The 27,980-nt window shown below is 37.3% G+C and overlaps 2 protein-coding genes across 3 annotated transcripts; one reads left to right on the top strand and one right to left on the bottom strand.

The window, feature by feature from the left end:
* The first annotated feature begins 284 nt into the window (after positions 1 to 284).
* LOC137386099 (myocardin-related transcription factor A-like) lies at positions 285 to 17,273 on the top strand. The gene is made up of 13 exons (XM_068072779.1): positions 285 to 390; positions 1,731 to 2,039; positions 2,611 to 2,676; positions 3,019 to 3,068; positions 4,447 to 4,522; positions 4,931 to 5,092; positions 5,665 to 6,609; positions 8,049 to 8,304; positions 8,866 to 8,938; positions 9,124 to 9,494; positions 13,892 to 13,970; positions 14,094 to 14,178; positions 16,150 to 17,273. The coding sequence occupies exons 2-13, from the start codon at positions 1,907 to 1,909 to the stop codon at positions 16,620 to 16,622; spliced, it is 2,769 nt and encodes a 922-aa protein (XP_067928880.1). The 5' UTR covers positions 285 to 390; positions 1,731 to 1,906; the 3' UTR covers positions 16,623 to 17,273.
* A 65-nt stretch (positions 17,274 to 17,338) lies between these two features.
* On the bottom strand, positions 17,339 to 27,925 carry LOC137386100 (ATP synthase subunit C lysine N-methyltransferase-like). Of its 2 annotated transcripts, none has more exons than XM_068072780.1 (2): positions 27,849 to 27,925; positions 17,339 to 18,016 (listed from the first exon to the last, which is right to left on the bottom strand). In XM_068072780.1, the coding sequence occupies exon 2, from the start codon at positions 18,014 to 18,016 to the stop codon at positions 17,339 to 17,341; it is 678 nt and encodes a 225-aa protein (XP_067928881.1). In that variant the 5' UTR covers positions 27,849 to 27,925. The 2 variants fall into 2 exon arrangements, with proteins under 2 accessions (XP_067928881.1, XP_067928882.1); XM_068072781.1 differs by lacking the exon at positions 27,849 to 27,925 and adding an exon at positions 27,551 to 27,772.
* Positions 27,926 to 27,980: the final 55 nt, after the last annotated feature.

Below are 27,980 nucleotides of genomic sequence, written 5' to 3' on the forward strand. Positions count from 1 at the left end.
GTTTTTGCTCACAGCTGTGTTAAAGCGGGATAATTTGAGTTTTTGCATAATGGTTTAGGTTTAGTTCAGTAGATTAAAAAAAGAAATTCTCGGGCTAACACGTTGAACGTGTGCTTATAGTATGTGCACATAATTGCACATATAAAGAGGGTTTATAGAGCGCATTTTATATTCAACAATTGTATACTGAAGGAGGAAGTTATCTTTGTCTGACCTTCCTCATGCTATTGTATTGCATGAAATTTCTCCTCATTCAACTAGCAAAGTAGACCTTATGCTCTGTTGTTGTAGAGCCATACCGAGTGAGGGTCTCATTTCAGCCTATTCTATATTGTTTGCTCGATACTTGAAGTCAGCATCATGTAGCTGCCATGTAGCATGTGTCAATAGGTAAGTCACATCGCTTAGTTTACTTTTCTCAAGCCGCAAGTTCAGTGAGTGATTATCTATGGCATCCTCTTCTTAGTCATCTAAACTGTCTATCTTCATATAACTCAAATCACCTGTGACTCTCTTTTTCTATTATGCTTTGTACGCTCTGCTGCTTGGGACTCTTTGTTGTTACCTCACCCACCTTGGCTGCTCGAGTATGAATTTATAGGTATGCCAATTTGGTCACAAGCCCCAAGATTTATTAATAGAGCTGCTTTGTGGATATTATAACTGATTTGCTGGTCAATGGTGGAAATGTATTGAGAGTCCGATCGGCACAGACCCCCGCAGTGTACATCTCTTCACGCTTTTCTACTGACTTTATATCTGCTAAGTACATAGACGCAGTCAATAGAAAGCTGAATGGACATGAACCAAATCCTGACATCTTATGCCTGTAGGAAGTAATCTTGTTTGCACACTCCCGGATCAGCCTGGCTATTACAGCTCCCTGGCATCACTTGATCACTTTGTGTGCAGCCATTTACAGGGACACTTGTCCTGCGTATTGCCATCATCAAATGGTGCTTCTGCTCATTCGCTCTCTTGTCCTTTTTCACATGTACGGACCAAAATTGGCGAGATTATCTCGTACTGCCATGTTAGAATACTCGAGAGTAAGTCTAGACACTGACTCCTGGATAGATTATGAGACAGGTTGGTAAAGTGACAATTTAGGCGTGCAGTTTGCAGCAGGCAGTGTCATTTGTCAGAGGAAACTATTGGAGGAGAGAAAACTAGCTTGCACGATTCTAGCATTACCGCATGCTTTCATGTACCGATTGCTTGTTTTGCTTGCTGACTTGTTCATAGACATGGTTCGTGTTCATACTTTCTGCTTCGCTAGTGCTTCACTTCATTACCTATTTTCACTCTACGCATTCGCCTTTTTCATGTTTTTGATACACTACCCTTTCATCCTAGTTCGATGCGTTTAACCTTGACCCATTCGCAACTCATCCGCACACTCCTACACAAGAAAACTGAGGCGGAGCCTATGTCTCTCATTAGTGGAAGATAGCGGTAACCTTTAATTACCTGTGCAAGTTATTAGTATCAGAGCCTGATCTTCCCATTTGCTTCTACTCCGCACGATTCGCCGACAGTTATGTGCATTGCTGTGCTTTGTGTCTTTAATATTTGTTATGACATTCGGGCAGCATAGCTTGGCATTGTTGGTTGTGCGGAGGATTCCAACATTTCCATTTCGGATACAAAAAAATTGTTTACGATGGAGACAGAGGTGATCAGTAAGCCAACGACATCGCATATACCTACATTCGCTGAGTTTCTTGCAGAGCGAGAGAACTCAAGGCAAGTGCCATCACCAACGAGATCTGACGCATCGAGCACTGACTCTAGCAACTGGCCATCCCTCTATGGGAAACCGGTTTCAGCAGACCCTGAAAAGGAAGCATTCCTAAGTCAATACATACATAGGATTTATTGCCGTGACTGTCGGGAGCAAGAAAACATGGCTGCTGCGCGTGGATCCTTACCGACCACAAGCAGTGGAACAGGGTCTCCCGGCTCACAACCTGACAGCCCTCCACAGTATCAAATGGACCAATTGTCTATCGCTGAACACATGAATGCAAACAAACAGGGTAAGTTATAGTACTACTTCCGTAGTAAGAAGACAGCAATGATTTTGTCTATCGCTAGTCTTATCGCTATTTGGATATTCTTTTTAACATGTTTTTAAGAGTCTGTCATAATTGCTTTTGTCTCTAGGACTTTGCGCTGTAGTCAGACACCAGTTGTAAAATTGGCATCCTGGCAATTTGTCTTTAAAAATGGGTGCTGAGTTAGGCCCATTGCTGAAAGCCTCTCAGGTGTAAACAGCTCTAGGAAATAACTTCTACAGGACTTATGGAGAAACATTATGTTCTCATTAATCAGTGATTTATAGTTTTGTGTGTTTTTGAATTCAAAAGGTGACATTTGTTTGGTGAGATAGTGCTTAGTTGAATTCAGTATAATTTATTAAGTACTGCTGTAAGGGATCTTGCATTCTATTGTCTGCTTTGTTCTGGTGAATCGGCAATTAGACGCAGACATGCTGCATTAGGGGATGCAGCATGAGCCATGCTTTGCTGCCTAATTATACACATTATACGTGGTGAGCTAATCAACAGCCATCTATTCAACCATCATGGCCTTTTTTCTATGTTCCAGTTCTCAACAGAAAACTGATGGTGAGGAGGTCTGTGCCAGAACTGGTGGATGCTGGGATTTATCCTCGTAGGTATTTTTGTCCAGGCTTTTGTTGCAACAGCCCAAGGCATTTGCTTTCCTTTTCTCCAACTGTCTTTTAACAAAAAGTATCATCAACTTATTACACTATATTCTTTCCTGTTTGTGGCATTGGATGGAGGATTTAGTCAACTGGTATTAATTTAGCAACTGATTGGCATGCTATGTAAAATCCCTAAAATTAGTAGCTTGTTTTGAACATAATGACTGTTTTTGCTTTCTATGTTCACCTTCTAATAGTTTGTTACTAATTTCTTTGAGTATACCCTAAGTAAGTTTCACAGTTGAGAGATACCGCTGACACCTCTCCTATGCTTTTCTCTGTTTTAGCATCTCCATACGCCTTTGCTGGACAAAGAATACTTCTGGAGAGAGCCAAGGTATGTGAAATTTTAGTTTTAGGCAGACTGTACAAAAATCATCTCACTGCCAAGAGAGACTGCACACAGCAAGACATTTCTGTAAAGTTTCTCTAGTGTTTGTTTATGTAGTTGGAGTTGTACTTCTCTGACATTGTTAAAAAAAATCACCAGCAAGGCGAATTAATATGCTGTTGTATAGCAGAATGTATGACAGGTTAAAGTCATTATATCATGTCTGCCTAGCTAACTAACCCTAGTTTTGCATTATTTTAAGCAACTAAACATCTCTTAACAATGACATGTTATAGTTGGCACTGTGGCTGCCATTGGAAGAATAATATGAACACAAAAGGATTAAAAGTTAACCGAGTTTATCGTGTGTTTGCTGTCTCAGACTAGATTTCGATTCAACTGTTGTGATTTTATTCAGTCGTCATTCTTTTCGAATAAAGAGAGGGGTGTGGCTCTATTTTTTCCAAATTCTATTTTGAACAAATTTGAAAGAGGATACTGTAGTTTGAGTAGTCTTTTTAGATTAGTAGCATTTCTTCTTTAGCTTGGTTTTGACAATGTTTTGGGAATGCGAATTTGCATGTTAACTGACTGCTTATTAAATGGTGAAACCTCTAGAAGGTGCAATGTGCTGTTTTGAGTTCATAGATACATTATTATGGTACAAAGCTGCTTGCACAGGCTTAGGAGCAATAACGGTAGAGACATCACCCATACACTTGGTCATTCAAACTTCTATAGATATTCTAGGTTCTCTATAGATTGGTGGGCAGCAGGATAGCAGATAAAGTGAACTGTGCAGAACCCAGTGACATCGCTGTAAATCTTCTCTAGATTAGGTCATGACCTTGCCTGAAATGCTTGGAGCTGGTGCTAGCTAATGGTAGTGTTTCATGCATTTCCAACAGTTCGAGTTATAACTCACCTAGCGCCACCTGTCTTACGGATTTTCTAAATAGTTACTAGAAAAATTTCATGACGAGCAGCTGGCTGGAGTAGATTCCACTAAGCAGTGGCATCTTGCAACACTAGCCGGCATATCAAGTGCCGGCTCAGCGATGTTGCGTATGTTCAAGCGCTAGGCACACTCTACTATTTATGCGCAAGCAGGTTTCTCATATCCATACATTTCACCATCGGATAATAGGCACTGCTGCTGCCTAATTGCATTCACCTAATCTGTTTGCATAGGAGAGCATCTACTTTGTAGGCAAGCCTAAGACAGCTCTGCCCTTCCCTCGCTCTAGCTCTGCAAATGTAATCAATGAATGTTGAATGTGATATTGATAGTTCATTATTAAATATTTGTGTGTAGTATATTTTACACTAAGTCTGTGTGTTTAACATTCAATTTTGATATCAAAGTCTCAAATGGCTTTTGTAGACCGGCGATATCCTCAAACACAAGATAGAGCGTAGGCCTGCCCGTGATTTTCTCGTTCAGCATCACATCTTGGATGGTAAGAGCATTGCTTCATTACCATTGCCCCTCACATTTTTTTGTCTGCAATTTATGGCAACCGCAAAGCGAGAGTGCACTATGAGCATCACTCATTTCTTATTGGCCAATTTGCTTATCTATTTCGTATGGGGAACTGATGACCTGAGGTCTTGGATGAGCCTCATATATTTGCTTATAGGATGGGCACTGCATGTAAGTCGGTCATGCATCGCTTTATACAGAGGCTGGCCACATTTGGGTTTACAGGTCGTGGATGTGGCTTAGGTTTGCTGGTGAATTCTCAGTTCGTGGATGTGGCTTAGGTTTGCTGGTGAGATGCTGGCTTATGTATGCTCAGTGTTGCCATGTGATGTTCGCATCGAAGCCTAGTGGGTGAGACAGTGAGCACTACTACTCTACTTTGCAGACTCAAATGTCGACCCATCACTGCAGAGCATGCAAAGGAAACTCAAAAAGGCCAAACTGACAGACGAGTTGAATGAGAAACTAGAACACCGGCCTGGCCCTCTCGAGTTAGTCACACAGAGGATATTAGAGGTTGACGACCCGATTAAAACTGCCCTTGAAGGTACTGAATGAACCAATGCCATTTTAAATCCAAGCATATAGTCATCGCACTCAAAACTGTCATTCTGTATAGATTATGGCCCTTAGGTTTAGGTTATCATTTAAAAACTGGGTATTATGTACTTTAAAGTGAATAATCAACTTGACCGTTAAATTCAAAACACTAGGAAAAGTATAAGCTGTCTGCTGAATTTGTTCAGTATGTGGCAGTTTTAGCTGGCTATATAGAACAGCTTGTCCTAGATGACTCATCTAATAGCCAGCTCAATGAGAAGGTATTAATGTCAAATAGCAATAATACAGGGCTGATGAGCTTGTTTGCTGCCCTCTAGATTCCACCCCCCCCCCCCTCCCCTTCACAACATTAATGATCACCACTTTCAGCTTTCATTGACTCGCTAACTTATTTATGCTTTGGTTCCAATCTGTGATTGAAATTCGCCGCCCCTGCACAAGGGCTGTTTATCTCAGAATATATAGGCAGATGCTGGGTGTGTTAAGACCCTTTACTAGTAATAACAAATGGATCAGGTGAAATTTGTCCTTGAAGGAATGCTTTTTTATGCTTTGTAGAAGGCAAGCTACAATTTCAGAAAGCGGAGGATGCGGTGGAGACATCGAGTGTGGTGAAACAGCCATATGTGGTGGAGAGTCCCAAGTCTGGTCAGTCTTCGCCTGATCCTTTGGACTTTGACGATTCTAACAGTATTACTAGTACTTGCACTAGTTTTAATGCATCACAAGTGCCAAGCCCACCAGATATTTCTCCGTTGCTTAACAAACCGACCACATTAAGCAGGACTATTGGAGGTCAAACTATTAGCATACCTCTCACCTCTCAGCCATCACAACCATTCCGCCCTCCAGGACAATTTGTGTTGCCATCTCCACAGCAGCCGTACCCTACATCTTCCCGGTCGCAGCAGCAAGGTGCAATCTCTAGTCGACCAAACCGTCGCAACTCTCGTCACTCTCGATCTAAGCAGCAAACAAAGCAGCGAGTTATAAAGTTTCACGAATATAAGGGACCTCCGACATCCAAAGCTTCCAACTCAGTTGGCACCTTTGTAACTACAACTGGGCCGATGCAAAGACTTGACGGTTTGACAGCTCATGAGATGAGAGTGCACCAGCAGAATCTCTACCTTCAATGTCAAATGGAAGTGGAGAGCAAGGCAAATGCTCCAACTCTTCTCCATTCTGTCAAAGCATCACCTGCGACACCGCTCTCACAGTCACAGGTATCTGACATTCATGAAATGCAGGAACCACCAACGCCTAATCCAGATTTAGCCCGGAGCCGACCTGAGACACCAAGCTTTTCCATCAGATCTCCACCGACGACAATATCCAGTAACAGCCACTCTGTGCTGCATGTCTCTCGCTCTCTCTCGCACCTCGAGGACCTCAAAGTGGCCGACTTGAAGCAGGAACTGAAGCGGAGGGATTTGACCGTTTCTGGCTCTAAGCCGCAGCTCATTGAGCGGCTAAGAGAGCACCAGCTGAGGGAGCTCTCAGGTAACATTGCCTTTTGCGATCTCTTTCGCGTCTATGTCAGAATACAGGTTGATGTCGAATTACAGCCTAGGCGACTCAACGACCTTAAATTTATTTTCTTTTGGTGAATTTTTTTTTTGTATAGGTTGAGATATTTTTGGCCACAAATCAATTTTTACCGTTTTTGCGGTAATGTATTGTCGATAAGAATGTTCGCCGATGTGAACAAAAAGACTGCTTGGAAAAATTTTATTTTGCATTGCATGTTGTATGTTTTTATATTTAAAGGGTGGCATAAATAGTAATATATATAACGGTTCGGCTTACATCCAGACCGGGTTAGGATGTGTCGGTCGGAACATAACGCATTCGCAAGTTAACAACGACCTGTATCCAGTGTTACTTCCTATTGGAGTTACCTTCTCTGTTTTGTTGTGCAGCGCTATTGCATTTCATGGATTTAATGCTCATCTCTACTACCATCTGAACAGATCACCTCAGCGATAGTATATCAAGCCTATAAGCTCACAGTTTTAAATGCAAACTTAGTCGTGACATGATGAGCAGCTCTCAGTTATGACCACTTATGCACTTCCTCAAGTTTTCCAAGTACAATCAAACCTCTTCCACTAGACCCTATATGTATGAACTTTTAGACATGTAATGAAAATTTAAGCAAATATGTATCTCAGATTATGTGCAATGTAAGTTAAAGTAAGCTATGCCACGCATTTTTATCACTCACTCAACCACCAGTCATGCGCAATGCCAAGACTACACTTCCATTCACGTGTTTCTATGGTGAAACAATGATAAGAACCTTTTTATTGATTAATAATTTTGTTTTCACATGTATTTTACGTTTTTAAATTAAAATTTTGTTTTTATCCTTTTCTCTGTTTCAATGCTTTATGTAGATACTATTTAGTATTTATTGTTGCTTATTGGCTCTGGAATTAGACAAAATCTCATGTATTCTTGCCAGAATATATATATATATATAAATTAGAAAATTAAATAGTTCACTTATCTTTTGCGCAGGGCATTCCTAATTGAACCTCTGCCACTGCGCATGTTGCCATTAAACAAGACTAGTAAAAGGGATGTCTCAAAAATACAGTGAAACCTTAAAGTTGATCGATCCATCCAGATATTAGTTTTATAAATCGCAATATATATAAATCACATATACATGTATATATACATATATATACATGTATATATATATATATATGCATATATACATGTATATATATATATATTGCAATTTATAAAACTAATATCTAGATGGATCGATCAACTTTAAGGTTTCACTGTATTTTTTGAGACATCCCTTTTACTATTCTTGTTTAATGGCAACATGCGCAGTGGCAGAGGTTCAATTAGGAATGCCCTGCGCACTGCCCTCGCGCATCTATGCCTTGAAAGTGTGTGATGTATTTATTATTGTCTCTAAACAGCAAGCATCCCATCGGTCAGCACGGCAAGCCCTGCGCCCAGCTCAGAATTGAGTTATTCGGCTGCAACACCAAGCGTTCAGAGCTTCTCTGATGAAGTAATAATGGCACCACCCAGTGTTGCCAGCATAACTAGTGTATCTGGCTCTGTTCTCCCTCCAAACATTAGTTCTCCTCCTCAAACTCCCAGCTCACCAATGGAGGACCTTTTAAAATCTCCTTCAATAAATCCGGGAATGGAAACTGATGAGTCTACGAGGTAAGCGGTGGCCATCTTGTACCGCATGTGGTTCAGGAGTGATGCTCCTAGTAAATTTACTCACCAAATCTTAGGTGGATAAACAAGAGCAAGTAGCTAAATAGGTGCCAATCTTTTCCAATATCTCTTGGAATGTATATCAGCACGAAACAATCGGTGCTGAGATGATGCAAGGAGCTCTGCTTTTTCTGCTCAATGCTCTAATTATGCGAAGAAGTGCAAAGCAAGCGCTTGCTTTGTGATCTCATTGCACCAGCTAGACAGCTAGACACCGACAACTTTTGTTAGGCGCAGCAGCTATGCGGTCTTTGTTTTAGGAATAGAGACATTGCCTCAATTAGTTGTGCAGCTCAACTGCGTTAATTTGCTTCTCACAGGCTCCCAGTCGGGTTTATTAATCATAAAGAAATTAGCTTTGAACTGTAGGCATAATTGCACTGTTTTTACTAATCGTTGCTCCTGTACAATCTAACTAACAAGAATCGTTTCGTAACAATGCCTAGGCCAGTTCCTTTTATTCAATATTTCCTTCATGCAGCTTATTGATTGTTTCTTCTTTAGCCAATCAAGTAAGACAACAGCAGACATGCATAAGACTGTGCGTGCACAGGCCAAACAGATAGAGGTACTCACGGTAAGTTGTCTCCATTCTGGCTTCCTCTATAGCATCTCACAACTTTCTAGCCTCCATATCCCTAGAACTTTATAATGCTCAGTACATTCTTTTCAGACTAGATAGCTTAGAATCCACTCGCTTTGTGCCCTTGATCATTCCAAACCACGTGTAATTCTCAATTATCTCTTTCTGTATCATTTTAGAGGCAGTTGATGCAATTTCAACAGCAATATCCAATGGTGCATCAGCCATTGGCTACTACACCAACTCCTGCACCTCAACAGACAGTATCTTCGCAGCAGGAGCAGGTACCCTCAGTGACACAGCTCCAACAGGTGCCCTCCGCTGTTCTGCCTCAGATGCAAGAATTATTACAGCAGAGCAGTCAACAACAGGGTCAAGAATTTTCACAGCATATGCAGCAGCAGGCAACTCCTATAAATATACCGGACAAGCAAGTATATCTTGCAACACCAGATGGTAAAATGACGGCATACAAGGTGATACTTCATACAGGAAACGGTGTCCTGCAGCAGATGATACCAAAACTAGCTACACCTGATCAAATTGCGCCGTGAGTTCTTAGAATATCTTCAAGTCACCACAATATAGGCTGCAATGTTTAACGGTCATGCCACTTACCAGAGATAAGACATTCCTTGAAATTTCTAAGTGCTAGTTAATTTTTAGTCCCAAGGTTCGTTGCTAAAATATCATTGGATTGTTTGGTTCTGAGAGTTCCAACAATATAAAATAAACTTACCGTAAAACCACTATTTGAACACCACTTTTATTTGAACACCACCTCTAATAAAATGCTACTATAGGAAAAGGATGAAAAGTGCCACCCATTAATTGAATGTCACCTCTATTAAACCGCCTCTTTGCCATTATTTATGGTTGATTTTTACGAACCCCTAACAAAAAGTGATCAGGAGAAGTGTCCATAAAATGATACTAATAATGACTGAGTTACATCAGTTAATTTTTTATTTTGCTGTAGCGTTGCCATAGTTTTAGTGACGGCGTATCTGTTTGCTGTAGTGTTGTCATAGTTTTAGTGACGATGTACTTGTTTGCTGTAGTGTTGCCATAGTTTTAGTGACCGTGTACTTGTTTGCTGTAGTGTTGTCATAGTTTTAGTGACCGTGTACTTGTTTGCTGTAGTGTTGTCATAGTTTTAGTGACGGCGTATCTGTTTGCTGTAGTGTTGTCATAGTTTTAGTGACGATGTACTTGTTTGCTGTAGTGTTGCCATAGTTTTAGTGACGGTGTACTTGTTTGCTGTAGTGTTGTCATAGTTTTAGTGACGATGTACTTGTTTGATGCAGTGTTGCCATAGTTTTAGTGACGATGTATTTGTTTGCTGTAGTGTTGCCATAGTTTTAGTGACGGTGTATCTGTTTGCTGTAGTGTTGCCATAGTTTTAGTGACGATGTTCTTGTTTGCTGTAGTGTTACCATAGTTTTAGTGACTGTTTACCTGTTTGCTGTAGTGTTGCCATAGTTTTAGTGACGATGTACTTGTTTGCTGTAGTGTTGCCATAGTTTTAGTGACGATGTACTTGTTTGCTGTAGTGTTGCCATAGTTTTAGTGACGATGTACTTGTTTGCTGTAGTGTTGCCATAGTTTTAGTGACGATGTACTTGTTTGCTGTAGTGTTGCCATAGTTTTAGTGACGGTTTACCTGTTTGCTGTAGTGTTGCCATAGTTTTAGTGACGATGTACTTGTTTGCTGTAGTGTTACCATAGTTTTAGTGACGGTGTACCTGTTTGCTGTAGTGTTGCCATAGTTTTAGTGACGATGTACTTGTTTGCTGTAGTGTTGCCATAGTTTTAGTGACTGTTTACCTGTTTGCTGTAGTGTTGCCATAGTTTTAGTGACGATGTACTCGTTTGCTGTAGTGTTACCATAGTTTTAGTGACTGTTTACCTGTTTGCTGTAGTGTTGCCATAGTTTTAGTGACGATGTACTTGTTTGCTGTAGTGTTGCCATAGTTTTAGTGACGATGTACTTGTTTGCTGTAGTGTTGCCATAGTTTTAGTGACGATGTACTTGTTTGCTGTAGTGTTGCCATAGTTTTAGTGACGATGTACTTGTTTGCTGTGGTGTTGCCATAGTTTTAGTGACGGTTTACCTGTTTGCTGTAGTGTTGCCATAGTTTTAGTGACGATGTACTTGTTTGCTGTAGTGTTACCATAGTTTTAGTGACGGTGTACCTGTTTGCTGTAGTGTTGCCATAGTTTTAGTGATGATGTACTCGTTTGATGTAGTGTTGCCATAGTTTTAGTGACTGTTTACCTGTTTGCTGTAGTGTTGCCATAGTTTTAGTGACGATGTACTTGTTTGCTGTAGTGTTACCATAGTTTTAGTGACGGTGTACCTGTTTGCTGTAGTGTTGCCATAGTTTTAGTGACGATGTACTTGTTTGCTGTAGTGTTACCATAGTTTTAGTGACGATGTACCTGAGAAAATCGATTGTCACAATCATCAGAATTATCCTGATTCGAGGTCACTAAGGTGTAAATCCATTGTTTTCAAATTCGTTCATAATATGGCTTACAACCTGACTGCAAGACTTTAAAGCGTTTTAATGAACATTGAGCATACTCTTCAGGAACATCGTACGGCGTAATAATAATAGTAGCCATTGGTATGGTATAATGAAGTCTTTTCTAAAGCTAAGAAAACTTTAAACGTTTTCTTTTTCGTTAAAACTTTAAACGTAACACCATCGAAATAATTGATAACTGCATCTATATAATGTTTTACTCAAAGTAGTTCCTTGTTTAACTTGGTCTCTTACTTCGTCATACATGAAAAATAGTTTAGTAAAAATGCTGAAGGCCAACGGCATTAACGTCGCTCTACTCGAAGGAGACTGCCAAATATAGGTGACATTAGCATCGCTTCATCCGTAAAAGGGTTATATTAATTTTCCCAAAATGTTGGCGAGCTAGTCGCAAAAATAAAGTTCTACAATTTATTTGAACGTCACCTCTAGTGCAACACCATTATGGGGAAATTAATGGTTAAAAAATATGGCGCTCAAATATAGGTTTTAAGGTATTTACATGTACTAGAGATTAAGCGTGTGCCATTCTGTTAGAGTAAGTAATCGATGGTTGTATGCATGTCTTTTCAAGAGTGCAGTCAGTAGTCAGTAGTGAGCCAGGAATGAAGTACTCTATAATATCTTTCAAGAGTGTAGTTAGTAGTGAGTCAGGAGTGAAGTACCCTATAATATCTTTCAAAAGTGTAGTTAGTAGTGAGTCAGGAGTGAAGTACTCTAAAATATCTTTCAAGAGTGTAATCAGTAGTGAATCAGGAAAAAGTACTCTGTAATGTCTTTCAAGAGTGTAGTTAGTATTGAGCCATAGTGAAGCAGTCTACCCTACAGGACAATATTATTCACAGAGTTAGATTTTGCGAAAGTTGTCTTTTCATGCATTTTTGCGTTTTGTGGATTATTATATTCGCGGAGGAACACATATGCGAATAAATTAATTTGTGCGTCGAGCTATCAATAGAGTGCAAAACCCTAACATGCGTATAGCAGTGTTTAACTCTATATAGGACTTTTTTATTCTATATTTAATCGTATCTGGAAATCAAATCATATACATACATTGTCTATTTTATCAACGTCGGTATTAGAAGTTGTTGGAGGTGATTTCACAGTGAATAATTGCAAGACCAATTTTTGACAACACATGCTGAATTCTGAAGAAATTGTGCCAACCTTGAATAATTTTGTAAAGAGTTGTTATGCATTGGCATATGGCATGCATTGGTGCAATTCTGACCCCCAAGATGGTTACAAAAGTTTTGTAACCATCAGGGGTTAGAAGTTAGAACTTAGCTATATTTACTGGCCACGTCCGGTGACTAATTTTTAATTTTACCTAGCAGTTATTCTCCCCTTTTTTGAGAAAAGTTCCAACAACTCTGATTATTCATGGATTTAATCTATTCGCGGGATTGTCTGCCCGCAAATTCACAAATTTTTAAATCCATTGAATATCATCCTGTAGGGTATCTTTTAAGAGTGTAGTTAGTGGTTAGTAGTGAGCCAAGAGTGAAGTAGTCTATAACATCTTTCAAGAGTGTAAGTTGAAGCCAAGCTTAGTTGATAACAAAAGAACATTTTTTTCAATTTTAACATTTTTTTCCAATTAGTTTGGAATGCCGATGTATTTATATTTTGAGGGAACAACTCCATATTGATTAAGTAAACATTACCTAAATCTTTTATCATTGGCTCTATTATTAGACTACTTATTATCAACGAGATTGAGGTATAGGCCTTTTTAAAAAATTATCAGCAGTAAAAATTCATTTCAAGACATTAAATGCTTCATAATTTACACAAAATCAGTAAAGTATTGTGGTACCTGCTGCCTATACATATGGTATGGTGACAAGTGTTTGGCTAGTGTATTTGCTCTCCAACATTCTATGTATAGATTTAGCCTGATTTTCTTTAAGGCTACCTTATTTTTGTTACTTTGTGCAATACGAGTTCATAATTATTTTCAAATCAGTTTCAAAGACCTCATTCTTGGTTTTGAAATACATATATTTCTATTAATTGTTCTGTTGACGTAAAAAGTTCTCATTTCCACAGGAATTGAGTTTACTAGGAAAACCATGATTTGACTAATTTGTAGCCGTAGTATATTTTACAATGGTTTACTAAGTAAATATTGGACTCTTACCCAGCATGCAGCAGCGATTTTTGTTGTCTTAGTGGAACTGTGATTCAATATTTTGTTGTTCACGTGTATTTAATTTAAATGATTACTCTAGGTTAATGCATTAAATCCCAGTGTATAACTGTTCACATCAAGCTCATTAGAATGGTTTGCTTGCGAAACTAAAGATGGCCTTTCATTATCACACTTTTCGAAAATGGCAACAAACACAAACTGACTGTGGATTTGACCACTCAATCTTATCTTTCTTTGTAGAACAACACTTGCAACAAGCTCACAGATATCTGGAGAGCAGACAATTTCATTGCCAAATTTTGCAGACATGGATGGGAAGGTAACAATGCCTATTTCAGTTTTTGTTTACATTTATTACCTCTTCAGTCATTTATCCCATAAGTGTAGCAAGTGAAAATTCTGGGCCATTAATAAACTAGTTACCCAACGTATTGTATTTTAGGGATTGTCATCATCGGCTCTGCATGAGAATGATGAACAGAGCATCAACGTTGGTGATGTTATTGATGTACTCATACAAACTGGAGGTAATATTACCTACATGTACATCCTCTATTTGTTCCTGTACCGCAACACCTTGCTTGCCAGTCTCTTTTTTAATCCGAATCCATGGCAAATCTTACAACATCTTTTATAATACTACTTTTGTCATATGAATTTTAAAAACATTTTGATTAAACAAGAGCAAGGCTGCATCACCGTTTTTAAAGCAATAAGCAGACAAACATGTGTTTAAAGCCGATCGGTTATTTGACTAATAAATTATCATATTTAGTAAAAACAAAACTTCAACCTTGAATCAAGCGAGTTAAGAATTTATAAGTTAAGAAGTCGAATCTAGTATTTTACATATATAGTACTTGAATGTCACCATACTGTGAATGCTTGCTTGGATTGTACTGCGAATTGCAATAATGCTGCTGGAAATTAAATTTTTATTAGCTAGAGTAAAAACGAGGTAATTTGTGTAATACTGAATATGAATGATTTGATTGGTACAACTCAGCTTTGCATAACTGATCTAGTAAGAAGCTCCTGTTGAACTTCATCTTTGTTGATAATCTTCTTCGTAATTCATAATTCTTCCTCACTCGTAATTGGTGGGATTTCCCATTGCAACACAGCATTCTTATGCACAGTTGGTAACGGACTTTTTCACATGACATACTGTAGCATGCTTTTCAGTTATTTGAACATTTAATCTCAGATGATTGAAACAAAAACTGAAAATTCAGCAAGCCATTGTTTAGGTGTGACAGCAGCCAAGTCAGCATTTTGTGAGCCATACTATTTCTCATAGAGAGATGGATGGTCATGTGTCACGTTTGTGCACAAGCGGTATTGTAGGTCTGCCGTAAATTCAAATCGTTGTTTTAGATATGTAGCTGACTAAATATCACTGAAACAGCTGAATGCTGTCGGTAATACTTAATTAGAGGTTTGTTTAAGATAGTCTAAAATTCATAGCGAAAGCAAATTCTACTTCAAAAGTAGTTCGGGTACATTTTATAGTAGATAATTTTTCAAAAATGTACCGCATTGCTAAAGATTCAAATTTATTGTATGCTGCTATCCATTAACTCTTTCGCTACAGCAAGCCGATGTATCGGTTTTCGCGGTAATATAAGTACAGACCGTAAGCCGATGTATCAGCTTATCAATAGGGTTTCACTTTTCTATTCATTACGAAGCCCTCATATTAGCTAGACTAATCAAATTTTGTCTCCCATGAAACAACCTTGTTTCCAAGCACGTGCAACCAATAGAAAAAATTTTAGTTCAACAATCCATTTCTAATTATTTTTCAAAACGGCAAAACCAGATCGTTATCGTCATGGCAATAAAAAACACGCCTCGTTAGTTCAACGCAAAGAAAGCGTCAGAAAAATTGCGAGAGTGAGGTTTACTAAACAATTTTACACTTATCTTGTAGAGAATTTTTTCCTGAATAAGATGCATTTACAGTAAAACGATATCTCATTTTATTCTCGAGATATTGCTTAAATAGTAGCGGTATATCAGTTTTTCGAAAATCCGTTTGAATGAATTTGGGCAGAATAATCGTTCGGTCAGAATTTAATGCGGTAGCGAAAGAGTTAATACAAGAAAAATTATACCACTATTGCTATAGTTTCAGGGTCAGCAAATTTTATATTAGTTGCAGATTTGCTTTATGTAAAACACATTTAAATATTACAAAAACAAGTAAAATCACCTATTTCAACCCACTCTAGGAATATCTAAACAGCAGATTGTTCTAATGTTTTGCAATATATGCTTATATGAAGTGCTAGGTAGGCAACAGTTAAAATGCATAAGTTATCACCGTGTAAAATTCATGTTATGCGTTAGTCTTGTCACATATCATTATATTACTAGTTTAATTGTCTCAACCAGAGAATGAGACAAAGGTAAACCAACTGGTACGCTGTTTGCATGAAGAAGTTGTCGGTACCAGTGTCAAAACCTGACATTGAATAGATACAATTTTTACTTAGAAATGGATCCAGAGGCAGTGAGCAATGAAGAGCAGAAGGGTGGAGAGCAAGTAGGTGAGGAAAGAATGGATGGTAATCAAACACGGCAGCTCAACAGTGAGACCATAGACCTCGAGTTACCTCTCTCACCCCTTGATATGGACTGGATAGACACTAATAGTAACAGCCACTACCCAGATGGGTTTAGCAGCCATAATGTTCCTACCACTGAGAGTTTCAGCTACAGTGGCCATAATGAGTTGGACTGGTTGTCAAATATGCATCTTGACATGGATCAGCCTAAGATAAACTCTTTGGATGATATTAACTCTAGTAGCAGGTCGCTGTCCACATCTGATCCTGTACTCTCACCAAAACCTCCTGATCTCATGAACATCTTTAATTTGGATGATTCCGATTTTAGAGTAGCCACAGATTCTGGATCTGATTATAATTGGGACAAACTAATCAGCCAGACTTCTCATAACTTATAGGATGTCTTGAACAATTGGCAGCTAGTAATGTTCATGCTGTTGGCCCACCTGCTTCACTAACGCGATTCCAGATCCTGTACTGCTCAAACATGTAAATAGGCAATACTAATAGAGGCGCATGTTTTGGCATGCAGGTAGCCCATACGCTTCTACAGTTTTTAATTAGCCAAGACTTTAGAACTGGTGCTAAATATGTCTGTCATCGGAATATCTTGGAGTAGAAACATATCTATTATTTTTGCGAAATACGAAATCTCAATTCTGGAAGCTGCTATGTTCAATTTTAGCTCTGCGGTGTGCCACTATTTGCATCATTCTGTAGGTGTTTCGAATTGTTCTTATGGCTCGCCTAGGCCTTTGGCCTACACAGAACCTATTTAATTGCAGCATTTGTACTTGAGCAATATATATTACCACCCGCTGCGCTTGACCAAGTGTGACATTCCATGATAGAATGATGATTTTAGGTTGAGTTTATTGAAGGCTTGCTTACCATTTTCTTTATGCGCATTACAGGCATATTATAGATGGAGAATATTAAACTTTTTCTGTATTCTTTAATTTATGTTTGCCTTCAAATATTTTTGTACTATTTTATGCATAACTGTAATTAAATTACTTGTAAAATACATCACAATTTCCTTCACAGCACATATATCTAGTTTACTATGATAATGCAAAAGCAATAATAATAATATGTTCATGTAAGAAACAAGTTACACAATTGTATCTGTTATCATCGATGTGCGATCATAAACCCATACACGGTCAATTCCTTCGCCTTCTATCAAAACTGGCACCCAATTTGGTAACGGAAATCTGCAAGCAATAAGCACACCATTACTTTTCAAATCGTGTTCTAACTTGCATTCCAACTCGGTCATCAAACCTTCTACCCCGAATACCACAATGTTATCATAAATTCCCAAATCAGTTTTAAATATGTCCTTCTTATAGAACGATACTGAGCCACTGGTGATGCTCCTTCTGTGCCGCCATTTAGAATACTTAGAATAGAGCACAAGCCATGGGTTTAATTCCACTCCATCAGCCTTCTCGATATTGAAGTCGTTATTTGATCCATTTGCTTTCATGACACTAAGGATAATTCTGCCATCACCGCTGCCTAGATCAACCAGCGCCCCGGATCTGCCTTTAAGACAGATGAGAATGTTTTGTATTTGTTTATCGGTCGCTGGTATATAAGGAAGGCAAACCTTTCTAAAACCAGGCAAGACGAAGGGAATCGCAACACCATATATAATGGAGGCAATAGCTACTCCAAAGCCCAAAACAAACTTTGATGCTGAAGTAAGTCTGGGAGGTTGACTGATAGCAGTACCTTGACTGATTTGCTCACATATATCACAGTCCAACTTTTTCGTTTCATTCATCTACAATATGAGAAAATTCTCGCAACAGAATGCTATGATAGAATGCCCAGGACAACACAATTATAGTATAAATGAATATTTGATGAAACAAGAATCATTCACAGAATTCGCTAGGTTTTTCATAGTTTGGCCGGTGGTGTGCCTTACACTATGGAGCGACTTACGCGTGAAATTATTGGCACGTTATTACATGTATACAATTTCACATGTAATTTACGGATTAAACCGTTGCAGGTTTATGTTGATAATTTCAATGTACCAGTAACTTTTAAAAACCACTGAGGAGTTAACAAAATGGCACAGAAAAGAAATTGTACATATTCTGCAGATTACAAGTTACGACAATACCAGAATATGCAGCCGAAAACAATGATCAAACAGCAGATTATAAAATTGGAGTTGGCAAAAACAGAGTTTGCTCTTACTGAAATGAAGAAAACAAAATCGCCAATCGCAGCCTAAAGGCTAGGCAGCCATTTCCTCTATCTCTAGTGCTAGCATAGTTGAAAAGTGATGCCGTAGATGAAGATTTCATTGGATTACAGCTGCTACATATTTGGAGTGACGCAGATAGTATTGATAAATTTCTTATTATGTTATTTACGCTATAGTTACCAGAATAACTCTTAACATGTTACATTAACATACCGGTCACGTTCTCAGTTGTGGCATGTAGTGTAAGGATACCGTTCAGCCTGTTATTGCCTCCATATTTTTAAATTGTTCATTTTTTAGGTTTTAAATGACATGTCTACTTGATATTGGACTTTATTAAATAAATTTTCATAAAAAATTCGGCTTATACTCCAGTGCGACTTATGTAAATAAGTATGCGATTGACATATTTTATGGTTCGTGCGACTTGCACTCAAGAGAGATATATAGTCTGGAAAATATGGTATATGTAGCACAAAATAATCAATATCTACATTGCATTCTTTATTACTTCCTAAACATACATTCTACTATCGCATCGAAAAGCGCTTAAAGCACATTAATTACATAAGTACTGTTTCAGCTTATTCGGGTTCTTCAGTATTTTGGCTTTCAAATGAGCCATTGTTTGACATGGTTAGACAGACATTGGTTGATGTTTATAGGATTTCCCCAGAGCTCTACCGCAGAAATCTTCAATGGTATCAGCTCGGAAATTGAGACGCCACAATTTTCATATTCGGTGTTGTGTGCTCTTACCACTTATTTTATTGCTTACCGCTTATATTTATCAACTACGATAATGACGCTAGTGGCAGGCGAAGGTAGGACAACTCCAGAGAACTAATGAAGATGACAAAGGAATCAGTGTCATTAGCTCTCCATGTACAGATTATTTCTATGATAAATAACTCAAATTCCAAGCACCATACTATGTTTTCCCGATGATATTATGTACTAGCCCTTTCTTTTTATTGTGATGTTGAGGAGCACGACTGAGACTAATTAATTTCAAGCATTGTGTGATCTCACGAAAGTGCAATTGACATGTAGTCCTAGGGCAACGACACTGCAGGTCACAATTTAATCGATGTGATTTCATTACTTTTATCAACGGCATTATATTTATTGAAGCATAATTAATTAACCCAAAACATGTGTTTGTATTGGTCGGGCATTACCATGATCCCCGGGCATTGTTGATTATCTAGAATCCTAGTTTATTATTAGCGCTCTCTGGGTTTAACAGCACCGATTGTCACAGAAAAGCGCAGCCTCAATAGTAGCGAAAGGGATCGACGACCTAAGGATAAATAATAATTATGACATAACATTGCGGCAACCGCAACCAAGTGTTTTTTCATTGCAGGACATACTTTTGACACCCTGTTTTTCATTTTTCTACTATTCTTTGTGTATCGAATATAGGCTCATTTGAAAGCCAAGACTCCGATGTATTGAAATGCATAATAAAAAAATTATATAATTCATGTGCTTTAATACACACCGCATCCAGCAAAGAGGAATGACACCGAATCGTCAGAGTGTATCAAAACATTGAATGTTGCTGATATTTGTATAAATGTTTTGCTAAGACTCGGGTGGGATAAACAGCACAAGATGATACCTTTGTCCTCGGCCCCATTACTATCAGCATACAATTGTTATTTGCCACTTAACAGTAGCATAACATTGAGCCCCTCAATATAAAATATTAATTATTCAACTACTACATAACCAAAACAAAGCTCAAACTTACATTGGGACAGTTAACCTTATATTTGTTTGAAGTATTTGTGCATCGGCGAGGTTTCACCACAACATGTCATCTTCACACCAATTCTCAATCAAACAAAAAACACAGTCAGCAATCAAAACAATAAAAAATGTGATGAGCATAGCAAATGATCACTGATGGCATAATAAAATGGAACTTAGAGGGCAATTACATTTGCATACTGAGCAACAGCGCGATGCCCCAAAGTATAAGACCAGTTGAATTGCCAATTACTGATCTAACTTATCTAAAGAGGAAAGATAATTTGGTATTGGAGTGAAATTATAACATTGGCTTGAAAAATAGACTAGAAGTTAGTGTAAGACAGGGCATCTATGTTCAGAATTTGAAATTTGTAAAAGATAATTGATATTAACTAAAAGTAGGAGCTTGTCCTGACCATAGAGTTATCTCCCCCTAGAGTGATAACTACACGAGGGTTTCCGGTGCCAACAAGGAGCGTTTAGGCCACGCCCCTTTTTTGTGCTAGTCAGTCGTAGTGATTGACTAGATCAATAACATCAGCCATGAAAAGGGTTAAACAAGGATCATGCATTTCCAGTTAAGATAGTAATTAATGTTCATATTAAAGAAATGATGATTATAGTTTATTACTCTAATATATGCTTATTATTTAAAGCAATTCAATACCTACCAGGGATCGCTAAACATATTATGGAAATGTTTACTTTTCCATATCCATTTCCATAAACATAAATATTTCCATAATTTTAGGGAAATGGATATGGAAATTTTATTTTAGAAATATGGAAATGGTATGGAAATGGAAATAATATGAAAATAAATTATGGAAATGCTATGGAAATGGAAATAATATGGAAATGAAGTAGGGAAATGTAATGGAAATAATATGGAAACGAATTATGGAAATACTATGGAAATGAAGTAGGAAAATGTTATGGAAATGAATAATGGAAATGAATTATGGAAATGGAATTAATATGGAAATGAATTATGCAAATTTTATGGAAATGAAAATAATATGGAAATGAATTATGGAAATGTTATGGAAATGGAAATAATATGGAAATGAAGTAGGGAAATGTAATGGAAATAATATGGAAACGAATTATGGAAATACTATGGAAATGAAGTAGGGAAATGTTATGGAAATGAATTATAGAAATGAATTATGGAAATCGAATTAATATGGAAATGAATTATGCAAATTTTATGGAAATGGAAATAATATGGAAATGAATTATGGAAATGTTATGGAAATGGAAATAATATGGAAATGAAGTAGGGAAATGTTATGGAAATGGAAATAATATGGAAATGAATTATGGAAATGTTATGGAAATAGAAATAATATGGAAATGAATTATGGAAATGTTATGGAAATGGAAATAATATGGAAATGAAGTAGGGAAATGTTATGGATATGAATTATGGAAATGTTATGGATATGGAAATAACATGGAAATGAAGTAGGGAAATGTTATGGAAATAATATGGAAATTAATTATGGAAATTTTATGGAAATGAAAATAATATGGAAATGAATTATGGAAATGTTATGGAAATGGAAATAATATGGAAATGAAGTAGGGAAATGTTATGGATATGAATTATGGAAATGAAGTAGGGAAATGTTATGGATATGAATTATGGAAATGTTATGGAAATGGAAATAACATGGAAATAAAGTAGGGAAATGTTATGGAAATAATATGGAAATTAATTATGGAAATTTTATGGAAATGGAATTAATATGGAAATGAATTATGCAAATTTTATGGAAATGGAAATAATATCGAAATGAATTATGGAAATGTTATGGAAATAATATGGAAATGAATTATGGAAATGTTATGGAAATGGAAATAATATGGAAATGGATTATGGAAATGTTATGGAAATTGAATTAATATGGAAATAAATTATTGAAATTTTATGGAAATAAAAATAATATGGAAATGAATTATGGAAATGGAAATTGTGACATACACGTAATCCCTGATACCTACATGACTTGCAAAGGCACTGAATAGATAGTGTTAAGTAAGTGAGTTAATGCAATCAGTTACTCATAGATAAGATAGATAGTCATACTGGGGTTGTATTACATTAGTGTGATGGGAAGCGAATCCACTGCCATCAACTATGAGCTGTACTACTCGAGTTATAAAAAAGTCTTTGGACAGAAAATTTATTTTTATATAACATTTATTTACCATTCTAACTTTTAAACTTCATAACATGAGAAAATATTTTTAAGCATTTTAAAAGAATTAAGAGGAAAAAGAAAACAACTGTAAAGGTTTTCAAGCTTTTTCAAACAACTACAACTTTTAAATTTAATATCATGAAAGAAGTGTTTTGTTGAAATACATGTAAATTAGGAAGAAAAATAAAACTGTAAATGTGTTTAAATGTAAAATAATTAGCAAGTAATGGCTAAATATAATCTGTTTAGCTGTGATTACAATGAAAAATTATTTAATAAATAAGGTAATAAAAAAGTCTATTTTATTTTCATATAATTATAATTTGGTATAATTAAGTATAATTTATTTTTATTTAACGCATAACAACATTTGCCACTTTAACTTTCAAACTACATATTATGAGAAGTGTTTTGTGTAATTGAAATAAATGGAGAGAAGAGAGAAAACAAAAACAACTGTAAATGTTTTCAAGCTTTTTCAAACAACTACAACTTTAAAATTTCATATCATGAAAGAAGTTTTTCGTTGAAATGAATTAGGAAAAAAAATGAAACTGCAAATGTGTTTAAATGTGAAATAATTAGCAAGTAATGGCTAAATATAATCTGTTTAGCTATGATTACAATAAAAAAATGATTTAATAAATAAAGTAATAAAAAAGTCTATTTTATTTTTAAATAATTATAATTTAGTATAATTAAGTATAATTTATTTTTATTTAACATATAACAACATTTGCCACTCTAACTTTCAAACTTTTTGCTTGCTTACATCAAGCAAGGATGACCACTAACTAGTGGACATCCTTGCTTCAAGCTAGTCTATGCATTTGATTGATATGTATCAAAATCTAATATTACATGCAAGGGCTGTTTGTGGACTGTGGTGTCAATGAATCACTCTATCACCATACAATGTCAATACTTTCAGTTGATGGCAGTCGATTAGCTTCCCATCACACCAATGTAATACAACCCCAGTATGACTATCTATCTTATCTATGAGTAACCAATGATATACAGCCCCACCCATGTGGGTGGCTGTATATCATTGATTGCATTAACTCACTTACTTACACTATCTATTCAGTGCCTTTGCAAGGCATGTAGGTATTGAATTGCTTTAAATAATAAGCATATATTAGAGTAATAAACTATAATCATCATTTCTTTAATATGAGCAATAATTACTATCTCAACTGTGGAAATTCATGATCATTCTCATGGCTGATGTTATTGTTCTGTCAATCACTACGATTGACTAGCACAAAAAAGGGGCATGGCCTAAACGCTCCTTGTTGGCACCGGAAACGCTCGTGTTGTTGAAGGCACAGTTATCACTCTAGGGGAGATAACTCTATGGTCCTGACACACTAAAGGTGGTAGGCTAATCACATATAATCCGGTTTTCTTCTTTACCAATATACACTAACATGTTTGTTTAGAGGTGACACAACGATGGATCGACTACGTAAACGACGCATTCTGTTGGCGTGACAGTGTAACCACACTTCTAGAAGGGAAAAATAAGCTGTAATGATGGAGAGGGAAACAAAAAGTAGTAAAGTTTTGATGAGAATACAGAATGAAAAATGAGCACGAGAACGAGGAAACAAGTTGAGGGATACAAGTGTCATTCAGCTGCTACAGCTGGCTCATTATCTGCGGCGCCTCTACATCTCCCTCCGGCGTCAGCTTTGATGAAGCCGCTGGCGACAATTGACTGGAAACGACGTCTGCCCATAATTTCTTTTGTTGGTATTGCCAGTAATCGGCAATCACGGCAGGCGAGTAGTCAGGCATTGACGATAACAACTGTTATAAAATTCCAGAAGATGTGCGTGTACTAGTGCTGGGCACGGGTAATGACACCCGTTGAACTCGCGGGTTTATCTTCTCTCGAGTCTCGGGTAATAGAGATTATGAGTATTTCGATCTTGCAGGTTCGAGTTTTGGCTCGCAAGTTCGGGTTTTGGTACCCGGATCCGTGAGTAAAAGCAATAGAGATAATCAGCAAATTTCATTAGGAATTGTTGCCACATCCTTCCAAAATTCCTAATCATACACCTTTTGACTTCTACCTGTTTGGGCCTGTTAAGGAGTTTCTGAGAGAGGCCCACTTGAATAGTGATGATGAGGTTAAGATTACAGCATGTAACTTTTAAAAAAAATCAATCTAAAGATTTCTATGCTGAACGCATTCAAAAGCTGGTACCTCAATGGCAAAAGAGTGTGTCATTGCATGGAGAGTATGTTGAAAGATAAAAAAACTTGTAAGCTTCTACTTATAGCAGAACTCTTCTAATAAACCAATTCACTTCATTTATCGAATGGCCCTCGCATATTTGCTACCATTTTTATACAAGAGCAGATACATACATATCAATACAAACAGCAACCTTGTTACTGTCTGACCTAACTGCTCTGCATACCACAACACAAGTCTGCCATCAAATAACTTGGAATGACTAATTGATCGTTCATGTTGACGTACCAATAAAAACTTTCAGAGCTATGTAGAATCATGTTTCTATACTCTGTGGTTCATGGGTAGATTACTTCACCTCATTGTATTTTATGAGTCAAAGAAAACTTATGTTCCTTGGAGTATACATAGTTATTTGCTTCCTGCTATAGAAACTAATGTATATTACTAAACTATTGGTGCTATTGCAAACACTCCATTCCTAATGTTTGTCTGCTTCTTGCCGTTATGTAAACAAGTGTTCAATGTACATTTGTTCCTTTCCACACTATTCAATTACCATAATGGAACACAAACCAACAGTTTTACTCCTAAAAATGCAGCTAAAGGAAATGCCTACACAGATCTGTAGCCTATAGTTTGCGCCCTGAGTAGGTCGGCTACATAGGCTACAAATAACACTACAGTTTTCTTGTTGCATACTAGCAAGATCGTCTGGAAGACGTAGAGAGAGAAGTTGTCCAAGAGATAGCAAGGTCATCATGAAGGTGGTGAGCGTTTGAGAGGCTTTTACGATCTTCTTTTGGAGAGATTGCTTCTGACAGAAATGAAATGCTTTGTGACAATACAAAGAATAAAGTCGAATGTATTGCCAAAAAGCCTTTTAAACATGACAGAAGATCTTGTCTGGCAGGTGCCACACCTTCGAGGATAATCTTGTCATCTCTAAAGCTACCTTGCTAGTATCCAGCAAGCAGGCTGTAGCCTGAACCGGTATTTCGGACAAAACAAAACTTCAAAGCAACATCCTTCAAATCCTAGAAAGAGCCTTTAACATATTAGAATTGTTATATGACAAATACTGCATTCTCACATACTGACTGCTATTCCTCTTTGTGGACAGATGGTACAAAGCAATAGGCTTTGATGATATGTCTTTTTTTGTCTAGGGAGGTTACTTCTCCCCTTACCGCTGCTCTGGTGCCTGTTGTTGCATGTCACCTGTCCCATGTTATTTCAGAGAGTAGAGAGTATGTTGCTTATTTTCTGATTGAAAACTCCGAGTAAGTAGCCAGCCGATGACTTTTTTCTCAAGGGTAACTAGATCACGGTTTTCACTAGCTGTAAAAATATTGGTTCCACGACCCTTCAAATTCTTGACAAAATACACAGCGTAATACTGGATCATCTCACTTTTATATGCAGTATAGGTTCTTATGAAGTTCTCAAACAACATTAGCATGTTTCACAATATATGTGCAGAGGCTCGGGTACGCAAGTTGTTTAGCTTCTTTCAGCGCTCTATACACGAGGTGTTTTACTTAAATTTCAAGTATTATATTTGCCTGTTTATATTTGATGTGCCGCTCATAGTTGCATCAAAAATGTAAGCGCAAACTATAGACTACAGGTCAGCGTAGCCATTTTCATAAGCTACCATTCTACCCAATTTAAAGACTAAAGCTTCGTGTCAGAGTTTGGCTCCCGGGTTACTGATGTTAATTCGAATATTTAAGGATCGTCGTTTAACAGAGAACACATCTTTATTTTCAAAAGGTTCTGTAGTAGTCATGTATTGCTTCACGAGCTTCTATTCTGATTGTGACAATATGACCAACTTTGGCAACTGTCTAACTCATCTAGCCTTTAATCTAACCACATTATTGGCTAGTTTTGTTCAAGCAACACTGCTAATGCGGCACTTCTACTGCTGTGCTGCTACTGCCCCTCAGTTTTATTAGCATTTACCAGAGTGATCAAGTCTAGTCAATTTAATTAATTGCATTCGCCCCCAAATGGGACATTAGAGCGATATTTTTATTTAAAACATGAGAAGATAACTTTTAGTTTATATTGTATATTGAGCTTTTGAAGTTAACAACAGGTTGGAGGTAAAAAGTGTTGGAAAGGGATTAAATGAGAGAATAGGGAAAATGTGAGTTAATTGTCAAGAACCCTTACTAAAGGAATGTTTTTTTTATGTTTGTGTTAATAGTTCCTTTGGTACTTTTGTGGCGTGTATAGTGTGAGTGGGCATTAGAGTAAGAATCTACAGAGATTGCAATTTCTTTAGTAATGATTTTATGTTTTGGTCAGAAGTTCTTCGACGCTCTGCAAGAGTGGCCCATGACTACTCAGACATGAGGTCAAAAATCATGTCGTTTTTGTTAAACGCCCACATAAAAGCTTTCCTATTCAGTGATTTGAGAGAGTTAATGTGCTTTGATAAAATGAGGACCAGAAAGTTGACGCATACTAAAGGACTGGCGGCAGACGGTCCTAGAAGAAAGAGTTTTTGTTTAGGGTGAACAACTTTTTAGGGACCTCATCAGCATGTATAGGATAGATAAAGACTTAGTTATGGTCTTTTCTATCTGGAGGTTAAAGTGGAGTTTGTTGTCAATGGTAACCAGGCCTGCCAACCCAAGAGTGGGGCAATGCTTGAGATTTGGTTTTGGGGCAATTGATGTATCAATGATAGTATATATAATATTGTGGAAATTGGGGCAAAAATTGCACGCATTTCTCACTCATTTTTTTCTTTCGTGTGATTGCGTGAGTCTTACGCCCAATGCGTGAGAGTTGGCAGGCCTGATGGTAACTCTAAGGTATTTAAAATGGGTGATAAATGTTAGTTGTTGGCCTATTAGTAAGTATTTGTGAAAAAGGGGCTTTCCTGGGACCTTACAAAAGAAGTTGTCTCACATTTAGTGATGTTAAATTCCATTTGCCATTTATCAGCCCAGTCTATCAGAGAATCAAGGTCTGATTAGACATTGGAGGTTTGCACAGTCATTATTTGACTCAATCGGTGAATACAGGAGAGCATCGTCGGCAAAAAGTCTGAGTTTAGAGCTCTTTATTGCTGTTGGTATATTATTTATATAAAAAACGGTTATTAGTTTGTTCAAGTCACTCCTCCTAAACTGTCTTGGTAGAACACAATGATAAATAGCCTGCATGTCGACGTTTACCTACCATAGACAAGTACAGTAGTACATACCAGTAATACTATTTGAAGCGCATAGCGAGGTACTCACGCTGGCCGGCCTCGGCGCCCTTGACCCAAATGTTTGTAGCTTTATAATCCATCTAGCAAAGACTGCTACTTTTATGACAAATAAAAATACCGTAC

This window comes from Watersipora subatra, chromosome 1 (genome assembly GCF_963576615.1).
Source record: "Watersipora subatra chromosome 1, tzWatSuba1.1, whole genome shotgun sequence".
NCBI classification, from domain to species: Eukaryota; Metazoa; Bryozoa; class Gymnolaemata; order Cheilostomatida; family Watersiporidae; genus Watersipora; species Watersipora subatra.

Coding starts and splice junctions, on each gene's coding strand:
- LOC137386100 (XM_068072780.1), bottom strand. CDS start 18,016: ATGAATGAAACGAAAAAGTTGGACTGTGATATATGTGAGCAAATCAGT.
- LOC137386099 (XM_068072779.1), top strand. CDS start 1,907: ATGGCTGCTGCGCGTGGATCCTTACCGACCACAAGCAGTGGAACAGGG. Junction 4,523..4,930: donor TCAGCATCACATCTTGGATG/GTAAGAGCATTG, acceptor TCTACTTTGCAG/ACTCAAATGTCGACCCATCA. Junction 8,939..9,123: donor AACAGATAGAGGTACTCACG/GTAAGTTGTCTC, acceptor GTATCATTTTAG/AGGCAGTTGATGCAATTTCA.